We start from the raw sequence: 13,021 nt of genomic DNA, 5'->3' as shown, positions 1-13,021 counted from the left end.
GATCAAAGCGGGGTGTTCGTCTTTATTTTGAACCATTAGTGCCAAGCTCAAATTGATGACATACCTCCAACCCCACCTTAACCCAGTATCTCTTCTCCAGACAGGCTCCACGTGTCTCCAGAGCAGGCGATTACTCGTACACCCGACTCATTTTTCATCTCTCGTTTTGTCTCCCCTCCCCCGCGAACACAAGGCACAATTTTGGCCCGCGTAGCAGATTGAGTGTTGTGAGAGTAACTGGCATGAAAATGTATAAACTGTGCTGACCGTAGGGTGTCAGCGAGGCCTCGCTTTTGTGTTACTATTTCCACGAGTCTACTCTGGTATGTTTCAAAGGACGCAAAGCACCATATTAGTGGTATATTGTCAAGGATCCGAAAGGGCTCATTAAGCATCACCAAGATATGATTGTTGGGATTTTGTCTCTATTTTTGTTATGAGAAGGAAATCACGTCCAATGTACTTAAACAATTTTAGACCAAGTTTGACAGGGTCGGCTCTGGGAGTTCTCAGCGAACTGCGGGAGTAAAAAACAAAACAAAAAAGAAAGAAAGAAGAAAGCAGTGGAAACTTGGATGGGTTCACGTAGTACATCAAGATAAGCTTTAGGTGTTCTGCTGTGGGTTTTTTCCTAGAAATGGTTCACATTAAGACAAGTTCAGGTGGTTTGTTTGCCATGCTTTGGGAGTTAAAGAGCCCGGTTATATGGTGGCAATTGGGCATCTCTTTGTTTTGTGGTGTGGTGCAGATGTGGTGGGGCCATTTTTAGCCTCTCTCTTTCTCTCTCTCACTTTCCTTCACTCGCCGCCTTAGCTCTGCTACTTTATGGGTGGTGTAGCACAATGCAGGAAGTGTCTGGGCCACAATACCGCAGGGCTCTAATTGCACGGCAAACTTAATTAAAAGGTTAGTCTTTCGTCTTCTAATCTGGAATAGCTGACCTGGATCAGGCGTTTGCTTATCTAGCAGCCACCTTCCCTCCACCTCCCAACCCCAACCTTCGCCAGCAATGCTCCGCTTGTAACACAGGACGGGCCGTTGGCACTCTGCCCGTCACAGGCTCTCATCTGTGGCACAGCGACACAGGAGGGAGTGGGTCATGGGGGCATAGGGGCGTAAGTGCCTGCTCGTACAGCTGAACAAACAGGTCGAGCAGATATGGAACTTCTGAGAACGGTGCCTTGCTCAACCCCTGCTGCGATGACATTGCTGAGAGGGCATGATCCTCGGCTATAGCATCTGAGGCAGAACGATGACAGAGCAACTTCATGAACACACATTTTGTGACACCTGCTCTTGTCTCATTCCCTCTATAGGTCAAAAGTAAATCCACATGCACGTGTCCATCCCACAGACACCTTCTACAAAACATACATGGAGTACGGTCTTCCAGTTACAGAGATGACACTGGAAGTGCCTTAAAGACATACAAGCTCTGTACTGGCAAAGTCTGGTCCACTTGAAGATCTGCTGGTTTTAACTGTGCACTGATCACAACTTTGCAGAACTGATTTTTTAAGAGATGCACAATTTAAACAAACAAAAAAAATGATATGAGACAATAAATACATTTAAAAAAAAACAGCAAACGTAGAGTATTTGAAAAGACAGAGTTCATTTTAAATCAATCGGATCTTAACAAAGAAATAATAATAATGCAAGTACCACACACAACATCTTTGAAATCAATATAGGAAACAAGGGAAATAAAAGCTGTGAGGTCTCAGTGAGTAAAACTATTGCAGAACTATTGAAACCGTGGCTCGTTTCTAAGGGAGCCACGTGCACTGCCTGGTTTCAACCCCCTCTGTGAATACGTGTTGATGTTAGACACTGGCACAAAGTAGCAAAAGCGGTGTCGACGGGATGGTGTCCCTGAGGTGGTGAAGGAGGGGAGTCAGCATGAGCACGGAAGCTGCAAGGCCATGACTCACTGTGACAGCACCGCTTGGCATGTGAGGACAGCAAGCCAGACAGGCAAGGCTGCTGCCTTTGATCTTTATTTGCTCCACCGTCTGTTTTGCATTTAAGAGCCTTGCTGAGCGCGAGGCACTGGATACACCTTGAATGGCTCAGGATCACGGTCCACTTTTTAAAGACCCAGGATCCTTTTTCAAAGCTAAGGGGATTCAGGACGAAGAGGGATGATGTTTGAAGGCGAAGGTTTGGAGCTGAATGGGGCAGAGGGTCTCCCGGCAACACAGATTAGCTTTGATGAAAAGGGGGGCGCTCTGTAATAACACATGATCGAGCTGACGGACAATGTTGGGAGGGTGGGTGAGGGGAAAGGTAACACGTGTCCATTTGGATGGACTCTCGAGATGAAACCCAGGGTGAGGCAAGTGTGGAATAAAAACAAACACGCACAGCACCTCCCAAAGCAACCTCGCCATCCAACTCCTGCATATTATTCCACTTCACCAACATCTAATGACTGTAACCTGTTCCATGTGATTGGAAAACTGGCTGGGAAGCATTCCACAAGCAGGCACGGTGCACTGACAGGGAGGCATTTCAGCCTTCAAACAACAAATATATATTTATCTTCTTGAGCAGCTCTATTGCACATTCCTCCTAGACACTACAGTGACCACAATCCAGAGCGAGGGCTAGCACTTTGACGAACCCTGCCCCGGAGCCTGATACAAATCACATAAATAGCTTCTCTCTCCAATCAGAGGCTCGAAATGTTTATTTATGAGGGATCAAAACAATACAACTTAAGAAGAAAACACATTTTGAGAAACATTTAAAATGGAAAATTTCAATGCCTTCACCAACACAGATTTATTTTCTTCTTCTACTTTTTCTTTCCTCCTCCTGCAGATTTTCTGTTCCCATTTCAGTTACTTTCCAGCATGTAATTTATTCTCAGACTATACATTTTTGGGAGTCCACACTTTAGATTATATTTATTCTGTCTGCGAGGGCTTACACAAACTGCTCTCCAAATAGCAGTGAGCGTCTTATTTCGGAAAAAAGGTACGGCTGGGAGAATACGCCTCATGCCATGGAGTTTAAAAGGACTCAAAGACAGACGCGGATACGTAGCAACATACATTTTATTTTACCTTCTGAGCACTTTAGAAAGCGGTGCACGTATGATTTACATAGCTTATACCATTTTATATTAGTTGCATTTTTTCAAGTAAACAATAAACAAGCTATACCGTGGTTTCGCTGGGACTGAAAGTCTGAGCAAAGAAAAAAAGAAAAGAAGCAAAACCAGAGAAACCAAATATCCCAACAAAAGTTTCAATTCAGACAATTATTCTTTTCAAGTACAATTCTCGACAGCACCATTTCATGGGCTTGATGCATACATTAGTTTTTAACTGTACTTTGTTTTAGCAAGAAAATACACGTCTCTGTCACTGGGACTGTACAAATATAAACTGCGATTTCTATATGATGACTAACAGTCCTGTTTGGCGCTTGGGTCAAATGTTGCTGCCTGAGCACTATATATAGATATATATGTATATATAAGCATCACTCTGGAAGTGCATAGCTTCCTGCTTCTTGAGCATTTCTGCACATCAGAGAAAAGAAAGTGGCTTATTGTGGATTTTGCACATGCAGTATCTAAGTATTCACATTTAAAAAACAAAAATAAAGCAAAGCAAAGTCTATGGCTGAAACGGTTAGAAAGTTCATCAAAGATGCACATGATGCTACATTAAACAATACGCTGGAGGATTAATAAGAGCATGTGTGTACGAGTATGTGTGGAAGTTGTACGTGGAAAACTAAGTAGGCTTTGTGTCACCGTCCAACCCTTGCAGCTTTAATTCTTAATTCCTGATAACCTCGAGTCGCAGGCATTCCACTCGGTGCAATCTGACATCTTTTTAACATTGAAAAGTATTTGAAAAACGCAACAAGGTTTTGCATTTGAAATTCCTAAAAGTTTGAAAATAGTCACATCTGTTCAGTAATATAAAATAATATGAATATCCACCCTGTTTTGCCAAAAAAAACAAAATTATAGCTTATATACAAAAGGAAAGAAGCCACTTTTAGTTGAAAAACAGTAACGAAGAAAAGAACATAAAACGGCGCATCAAGGCAATGGTGCATCAAGTCTAGTCCAGGTGACACTGGAGAGCTCGGGGATAAATTGGCATAGAGTACATGCTGGAGGCAGACAGTGGCAAAGGGAAGTCCTGTAAGTGCACTAAGTAGAAGCCAACACTCCTCCCTCCTTCCTGGACACCTGTTTAAACAGCGAAACCTTATTACTTCTGGCATCACAAAGGCCATGGGGAGGTGAGGGTGGTGTGTGTGTGTGTGTGTGTGTGTGTGTGTGTGTGTGTGTGTGTATTTGAGGGTGGATGGAAGAGTTTATATTGGTGTATTGCTGAAGAAGCCCCGAAGGAAGGAAAACACGCTTCACTCCACTACACCCGTCAGCCGACACACCCCTCCCTCGATGGCCAAAGACTGTCCAGGAACTGTCCCAGGTGGCAATCTGGATATGTGTGTCTGCAGGCAGCAAAAGAAAACATTCACACAATGAGAAAAAGAAAAAGGCAGATCTATATGGAGAAAAAGAAATGCTGATAGGATTTTGATTTCTTAGATTCCTGTACAATCATCAAAGTTCAGTTCAATTGGCACCAAAGAACAACATAAGCTTTATCAGGGCACTTTACAAACTAAGGTCTTCTAATACCGATTTCAGAGAAAAGCCCAACAATTTCCTCTGAGCCAGTATTTGGTGAGAGTGGCTTAGCACCGAGCTTAACTACTGCATCCCACTCAGTGAACTCCAAATCCAATACCAGCACCCAAATCCATTACGCCTGATGCTGCACAGCTCCCGGAGATTAGCGGCACAACCAAACCACACAACCACAATGAAGTTTTTAACTGCTTGGTGGGTAAACAGAAATGTTGAGAAAGTATCTACGTAAGAAGCTACTTTTGGATCATTCAAGGGGTCCCTACAGCAGATAGCTCTGCGTGTTTGATGTGACCGATCTTTACGCTGGATGCCCTTCCTGACACAATCCCACAAGGAATTCGTGTCTCCTCCTGGGATCAAACCAAGGATCTTTCCCTTTTTAGGCAAATGTGTAAACCGCTACATGAAAGGACACATCTAAGTAGAAGCTAGAAAAAATAAATACAATGCAATCAGAGGGAGCAAAAACACACACTACTACTGTGCCATCATGCAATTTTACCTTTGAAGTCCAAAGGTGCCAAGTCGGTGTTTGCAGAGACACAGAGTAAACGGAGAAAGAGAACAAACTGCTGGTGTTTTCTTTTTTGAGTTTCTTTTCTTTCGTTTGAGCAAACACTGAAAAGGAGTAAGAAGAGGAGGGAAGGGGCAAACACAGCTGTGAAGACGGGAGTGATACTTCCACTGGGGGATCAAAGGTGACCGACACTCCCTGCGCCAATAATGGCTGTCATGCTCCTTCCTCTCTTCCCACAGAGGGTAACGCTGGCTCTAGCCTTAGGGGAATAATACAGCCACTTATTTACCGGGGCACTGAACTGGCCTGACATCTCTCTTTCAGTTCCAGGACTCTACTGGTCTTTTTCTGTGTAGCCAGCGACTATGGCCCAGAGCACCCTGAGGGCAACTGTCACTTCAATGGGACAACAGCCAGACAAGGCCACGCACACATGGTAACACTCTGAGGGGCCCATTCTGCCTCCAGTACACGTTTCTGGACTCATCTTCTTCCCTTCATTTTCTGAGGACAAGGTTAAGGAAAGCCCTAATTTAAATGGTTTTGAGTGAAGGTCTGTAGTGAGTTATAATAAACTAATGTTGACAAGCTAAATGTTTTCCTTCAGATGTTTGCATGCCAAGGAGAAAAAAAACACGTCTTTACCTCACTGACTATACAGCTCAAACTGTGTGCAGTTACCTGCTAGCTTTCTCAATGCATATATCCGTGCTTGTGTCTGACAATGATCTTGTGCCCTGCTCCCACTCCGATTCAAATTCGTGCCACATGTTAAGATCTTAATTTTGCTTTTAGCTGACAGAAAGGACAGCGCGACTTAGTCAGCAGGAAGAGTCAAAGGCTCAGTAAACCAAACAAGTGAGTAATGACAGCACTGCAGGGCCAAGAGCACTGCATGTGTTTTACATGAACTGGGACAAAGTAGCGAGGATGCTTCAGGCTCAGAAATCACACAACAGATGTCCCGACACTTTGGTGGCACAAGTCGGACAAATAACGCTGCAGCCTTATGTGCAAACAATAAAAAGCTCACTCATATTTAAAAGGTCTCTCTCTATCTGGAGGAATAATCAAAAACTAAAAAGGTATAAATATTCGTTTTTAAAAAGGGAGGTATGAATGAAAAAAATACACTACAACCTGTGAAGTGTGGAGAAACAACTGCAAACAGAAATACTGTAAATAAACAACCGTTCCACCTCGATGTTTGGTTAAATGCTTAACGGTTTATGGGCTGGTACTTCAATTGCTCATTAATGCAAATACCTAATCAGCCAATCACATGGCATGCAGACATGGTCAAGGCGACCTGCTGAAATTCAAATTGAGCAGCAGAATGTTGACGAATGCAGAATGCAACGTGGTTTAAGTGACTTTGAATGTGCCATGTTTGCTGGTGCCAGACAGCCTGGCCTGCATTTCAGAAACTGCTGATGTGCTTGGATTTTCCCACATAGTTATCTCTAGGGTTGTCAGAGAATGGTCTGAAAAAGAGAAAACATCGTGTGAGCAGCAGTTCTTTGGGTAAAAAGGTCTCGTCGATGTCAGAAGCGAATAGTCAAACTGCTTCAAGCTGACCTAAGGCAACTGTAACTCAAATAACCACAACCAATGTATGCAGAAGAGCATCTTTGACTGCTGAACCTTGAAGCAGATGGGCTATAACAGCACAAGACCACACTCGATGTCAATGCAATTAGCTAGGAACAGGAAACCAGGGCTAGAGATCACATGGGCTCACAAAAATGGAACAATAGAAGACTGAAAAAATGCTCTCTGATGAAAAATGTCCGGCATCTCGTTGAATCTACGCCACGAGGCCCTTTTGCCTTCAGACTTTTCATTGGCAAAAGTAGCCAATGAAGTGGACGGTGAGTGTATACAGGCCTTTTCCAAACTTAGTGACTACCATCAGTTGAAAAAATACTCCTTATCACCTTGATAATAACTTATTTTAGTCTGCAGCAGTAATTTGACTCACAAGAACAAAAACAATACATTCTTTTAGCTATTATGCTCATTAATACAAATGCTAAGACTCAAACCTTGTCGCTGTGCTAGTCAATATCAGTGACCAATTCACTTCACAGCAACCGGTGATAACCAGTTTAATTAAAAACAGGAGCTTGTAACCGTGATTGTAACACCATCTGTTGGCGATCCCCAACATAACTTGTCTTCCAGTTTAGTTTGCAATGATTCCTTGATGCAAAAACCCAGGCTTGCAAAAAGCAGCACAAGCTAAATATAAAAGCCAGACAGGTTAAAAGTAAAGCAATGAGATGTAGAATTATGTGACAGCGGGGCAGGACAGACAGAAAGAAAATGACAGCATGCAAACCTACAGTGAGCCTCTTGTCAGTTCGTTACCCTGTGACTAAAGTGACCACATGACAGGACTACGACTGAGTTAAAATATCACATGAAAAACACATTTCCATTGTATCTGTCAGAGAAAAACAACATTCTTTGGAGATATGAATGTGTTTAGGAGTGAGGAGAAGCCACTCATTAACACCACAGCATAGACCAAAGGGTAAATTTAGCTCTATGACTACGCTGTTGTTTTTCTCTTGTGGTTTCCACATTCTTTGAAAATATAAAAATAAATAACAAAAACAATCATATGCTATTTATTCTCCCTGCAAAATGGATAATAAAAACAGCATGTAACATAAGAAAAGACGTCTGTCGTGTAATACACAAAGCAGACAATAACCATAAGGCCTGAGTTGCACGCCATTTGATTGTGTCTGGCCTTAAAAATCTTTATAGTGGTAATGATGTCCACAAGGAGGAAACCGAGCCATATTCGCTGTGTTGTGGATCCTTTACTTCTCTTTCATCTGTCCAATCATGACAATCATCATATAACAATGGTCCGTTTCAGAAGTACCGCCACTGGCTTGTCCGTGCAGTTTTGTGTGTTTCTGTAAAACACAGCTTGATGTTCTGATGTCTATCCAATGCAAACAAAGGTGAGTGTTTGAATAAAACCAGATGCTCTCACTCTTCTGCACCGCTGCCATTTCACAGTCTAACGTCTAAAAGATTAGGACGCAGACTCGACTTTCCTTAGAAACAACATCTGACTGAGAAGAAAGAAAAACCGGAGCAGAGTTTCCAGCAGTGTCAAACAATCTGGCCTGAGATTTTTTTTGACTGGCCTGCAGCAATTCAATCTAGATATTGATCGGTCATAAAAAATACATGCATGTAAATCTCACTAAAACACTGTAAAAGAATAGAAATCCAACCTGACCTCTGGCCTAAATACTCCTGCTCAGCTCTTTCATGTTCTTATCATGGAAAAGCAGCGGTAGATGGACTCTGGGTGGTTTGAAATGCCCAGCGAATAGGAATGGGAGGAATGTCTGCTGAACAGCAGCTGAGCCAGTGTATGGCTGTGACTCTTTATGCTTAGAAAACAGGCAACCAAATGCACAGAAAATTGGCTTAAACTCAGAAATGTTAGGCCAGCCGACTAAAATCAAATCAAAATATGACTCCATACAACTGATTTTCTTTATAACAGATTTACAGCAACACAGTCAGCCAAATCTTCACTAGAGGCACTCATTCCCTGTTACTTGCTCTGCTCCTGGTGCTAAAGAGCAAGATTTAGACTCTAAGACTAAGGCTTTGCATTATACTTGCTTCCCCTAGCCAATTTTATTTGAAAATGCCATTACTATGCAGATAACACCCTACTGTATTTATCTATGAAGTCAAATGCTACAAATACATTAGTTAAAGTACGGGCAACTCTTAAAGGCATAAAGACCTGAATGATGTTTAATTTTCTGCTTTCAAATTCAGACAAAAGTTATCAGACTTGGCCTTCTAACCTGGTTCTTAATTCTTGATAGCTTGACCTTAGCCTTCCATATTAGTGTGAGGCGCTTTGGAGCATTTTTGATGAGGATATATCCTATAACAGTCCCATTAAACAAATACACTGGACTGCCTTCCTCCATCTGCTCTCTACTGCTAAAATTAGAAACATCCTGTTCGGTCCGAAGGTTTAAAATTCTAAACTGGACTACTGTAATGCATTATTAAGCAAAAGTACTCAGCAGGACGTGAAAAGGAAATCATATTTCTCCCATATTAGCTTCTCTCAATTGGCTCCTTGATAAATCCAAAATACTATTAAAATTAAAAATTTTCTTCTTACAAAGTAAGACCTAAACTGAACTGAATACTCCCTCTCAAGATGACTTATGTCCCCCAAACTCATAGCCTATTCTCTTCTGCTTCCTGCCTGTTAGCCAGAATCATCACAGGTCTGCCGTAAAGACACGCAGGTGGCACTTCCTGTGCCTCCATACTCTAGAGACCACAGGAGACACGACTGGAGCCCGGCAGCATTAAAGTGCTCCTCTTTGGCTCTGTTCTCAGTAGGCATAAAGGACAGGATTGCCACATTGCTCTGGTATGCAGATGGTCAGGCACAGAGACACATCATAACTTCAGTTTCACAACAACAAGCTACTCAGTCTCTGTTAGAGCCGTGTGAGATTTGGTGGAGCAGCTGTCTTCTTGGCTGCACTCTCCAATATCACTGTATCACCAATCGCCCCACAAGAGGAAGTGGATACCCTCCCCCAAGAGACCCAGAAACCACTACTGACAGATGATATTTCTGGATCTCCACCCACTGAGCACAAGCACTTTACAAAGAACATTTTTGCATGCATATCTCAATGGAGTGATGCTTGGTGACTTCACCACAGTAGATTTTAAAGCTACTTGAGTGCTTCTTTGGGACCCAGACCCTAGACGTTTCTGCTGTTTAGATTAAAGGGTAGCCTACAAATGCTCTTCCCGAGCACACTGCACTACTTCGAACTCTGTCAACACAGCAGCTTGAGCCAAAGGGGCAAAAAGAAAATGTGTGGAACAGTAAAAGACCACCACATTTGAATCCTGCTTTCATGACGCTAGCTGTCTTGGGAATCAAATTCTTCTCTATTATCTGGTTAATATCAAAACATATTGTGCTTCAGTAGTCACGTGATGATTTAATGCCTCCTACCTGTCACTGACATTAAAAAAATAGCAGCAGATGGATTTTGATGTTGTACTTTATTTATGGCTGAATCATTCACAAATGATTATGGAACTGACATTTTGCTGTAGCAGCAGTAAACCCACCCCACATGTTAACTTTATGTGAGTGTGTGGGGCGGAGGGAGAGCGGGTGGAGGACTGCAAATTGAACATAACAAAGCAAACAAAACAGAGTTACAAACAGGGACTTTATGTTCACTGTCCTCTGCTTACCTCTCTCTATTGGCACTGCCATGACAGGACAGCGTGCAAGCTCACATTCCATCCCAGAGCCCCATGCACAGAGCACATCTGACAAATATGCAGATTGATACTGATATCCCCAGTGGCGCATGACTTTCTGTAAACTTTATGGTACTTTAAGACCAGGTAGTGGCCACAGAGAGAGGGTGATGAGAGAGGCAGACCACGAGAGAGAGAAATAAAGGGAAAGAAAGAGAGAGAGAGAGGGTGGAAAAGACGGGTGAGTGAGGTGGAGCCAGGGGACACAGGACAAACACTTTGAAATCTGAACCAGACTTCAACAACAGTGCCCTCTCTTCATACAGAGTGACAAAGATACATTAGCCAAACAAATCAGTGCGAGCTGAGACTCCACTTAGAGCCAGGAGACCAGGCCACTGGCCCCTACTGCTTAAGAAACCACAGCATTTATGTAAAACAATATCTTAAAAAGGCTCAGAGATGCCTTTTTTAAATATCATTCTATGACAGCAGACATAAAAGTGACATTTATTACCCAGTATACCATACCAATACACAATGCACCCCACCGCAAAAAAAGAAAAGAAAAAGTTTTTTGTTTTTCATAAGAAATTAAATAAAAAGTGCTCGGCTAAAATACAAAAATATGCTTCATTTCATTCACTCAACTCATAAAGCACTGGACCCTCTTGAGGGAGGAGGGTGGACCCATGTGGCTCCTGTTTGGTGAACGTGGGCAAAAGTTCCCGTCACAATGCACAGGACCGAAGCATATACCACAAACTACCAAAAAATCTTTGAACTGAAAGCTAAAAAAGGAGACAAGCTATTTAAAGCCAGCCTTTGGCATTGGTCAAAGATGCAACCATTGTAAGCTCACTTTAAGACTGTATTTAATTATAATATGTTTCAGTTTAGTTGGTTGGCTAATTCAAATCTCACCTTTGCTTTGCTATCTTGAGCAGACATGTAGCCAACACACATGCTTTCTGTGGTGTGACTCCACAGGAACTCCACTGTAAATAAAGACAGATACAGGTTACAAACACCAAGTCTTCATACACAAATATCCATACACAGATTTAGCAGCCGGAGCAAAGGTTTGATAGAAACAGGAAACCATACAGAACGAAAGGTTCGATTTCCTAAAGCGAACAGAAATGAGTAATCCTGCCGAAGAAGAACATCAGGCGGGTGAGCCGGTGGACTTAGCACCGAACATGCCCATTACAATGAAAATATATGACTGGCAGTTGTGACATAATTGCATAGAATAGCAGAACTTGAGAGGTGAAATGTAAACTCAATTACTGCACCAAAAGGATGTGGTCGACATGATGTTTATTCATGTAAATCAACAGCAATCTGTGGTAGGTGACACAGCACAAAAGCTGCGCTACGTACACAACATCAAAACGGGGTCTGCACATCATTCAGTGTCAACTGAAAATATTTTATTATCCATGCAGACTTAATGTTTTATGTTGCACTCCATGATTTGGAGTTAAAACAAAAGATTTATGAAAACATAAAGAGCCCAAACTTTGAACTGGACACAATGAGCACTGAGGTCAACTCCATAATAGTAGAAATCCAGAAAGTAGGATCATTCTCCTAAGCTCTGGGCAGAGAAACCAAATCTATCAATACAATCAGTTGGCAGTATTCAGAAGGCCTCCACTTCTCTGAAGATTAGTGGTTGATTCCATAGTGGGAGGTCTCTGCTTAAATCTGAGATGAAGGGTGTGAAACCAAAGCCTGATTGTGCAAGTTAAAACACAGACCACCTGCCAGGAAAGCCACAGTGCCTTCTCTTCTGTCTTAACATCTCACTAATAAATCAAGGAGTCACCCTATGTCTGTGCTTTCTTCACATTTCTCAACAACACTTCATCCTAACCACTTCACTCTTGGTGGGTGCACTACAAGGAACCCAAAGAATTGCAGTGTCGAGTTTGAAGTCTGGATCAAAGTTGTCTTTTTCTTGTTTTTGTACTTTCATAACTACTGCAGTCATGTGCGGCATTTAGGGAACAGCTGTAAATTAAATTCCAGCTGCCAATCAAAAAAATGTAACGTAAATTTCTGTAATGATGCCGTCGCAGGCACGGAGGAGATGGACTGGACACCAGTGTTACTACCGTCTGCTTGGATTTAAAGTTTTTATATATGGCTCACGAACCATCTGATGCTGGCAGCTGCCACGAAAAGAGACGACTTTTGTCTGTTTATCCATTTTATTACCAACCTGTCAATTTAACCAGCCAAGTCTTGAAATTATTAACATCTTACCCAGTATACCCTGAAAATTTTGAGACGGCTGAGCCTCCACACATCTGCAACATCGCAAGACAATTACTCCCCCCAAAACACGATCTTCACTGGCCAGAATGGGTGAACCTGGACACAGAGGAAAAACAATACATTTAAGATGATTGAAAATGGCATATGTGTTTAAAAAAAGGAAAAGAAAGGTTCTCGTTAATCAATAATGTCTCATACTTTTTTCGTTTTCCAACCCTAAAACATAAAACCAAGCA

The 13,021-nt window shown here is 42.2% G+C and overlaps 1 protein-coding gene across 4 annotated transcripts in view; it reads right to left on the bottom strand.

Moving 5' to 3' along the window:
• Positions 1–3,044: 3,044 nt before the first annotated feature.
• Positions 3,045–13,021, bottom strand: part of tasp1 (taspase, threonine aspartase, 1) — a 29,995-nt gene continuing 20,018 nt past the window's right edge. For all 4 annotated transcript variants that reach the window (XM_076891832.1, XM_004559772.5, XM_004559771.5 and 1 more), the window contains exons 12-14: positions 12,774–12,881; positions 11,424–11,497; positions 3,045–4,485 (exon numbers count right to left, since the gene is read on the bottom strand). In XM_076891832.1, the coding sequence (XP_076747947.1) occupies positions 4,393–4,485; positions 11,424–11,497; positions 12,774–12,881 (275 nt within the window). In that variant the 3' untranslated portion in view covers positions 3,045–4,392. The remainder of the gene's footprint in view (positions 4,486–11,423; positions 11,498–12,773; positions 12,882–13,021) is intronic.

The sequence above is a fragment of the Maylandia zebra genome, linkage group LG13 (assembly GCF_041146795.1).
Source record: "Maylandia zebra isolate NMK-2024a linkage group LG13, Mzebra_GT3a, whole genome shotgun sequence".
Classification (NCBI taxonomy): domain Eukaryota; kingdom Metazoa; phylum Chordata; class Actinopteri; order Cichliformes; family Cichlidae; genus Maylandia; species Maylandia zebra.
The sequence above is the reverse complement of the archived record's forward strand: the minus strand, read 5'-3'. Positions and strand labels throughout refer to the sequence as shown.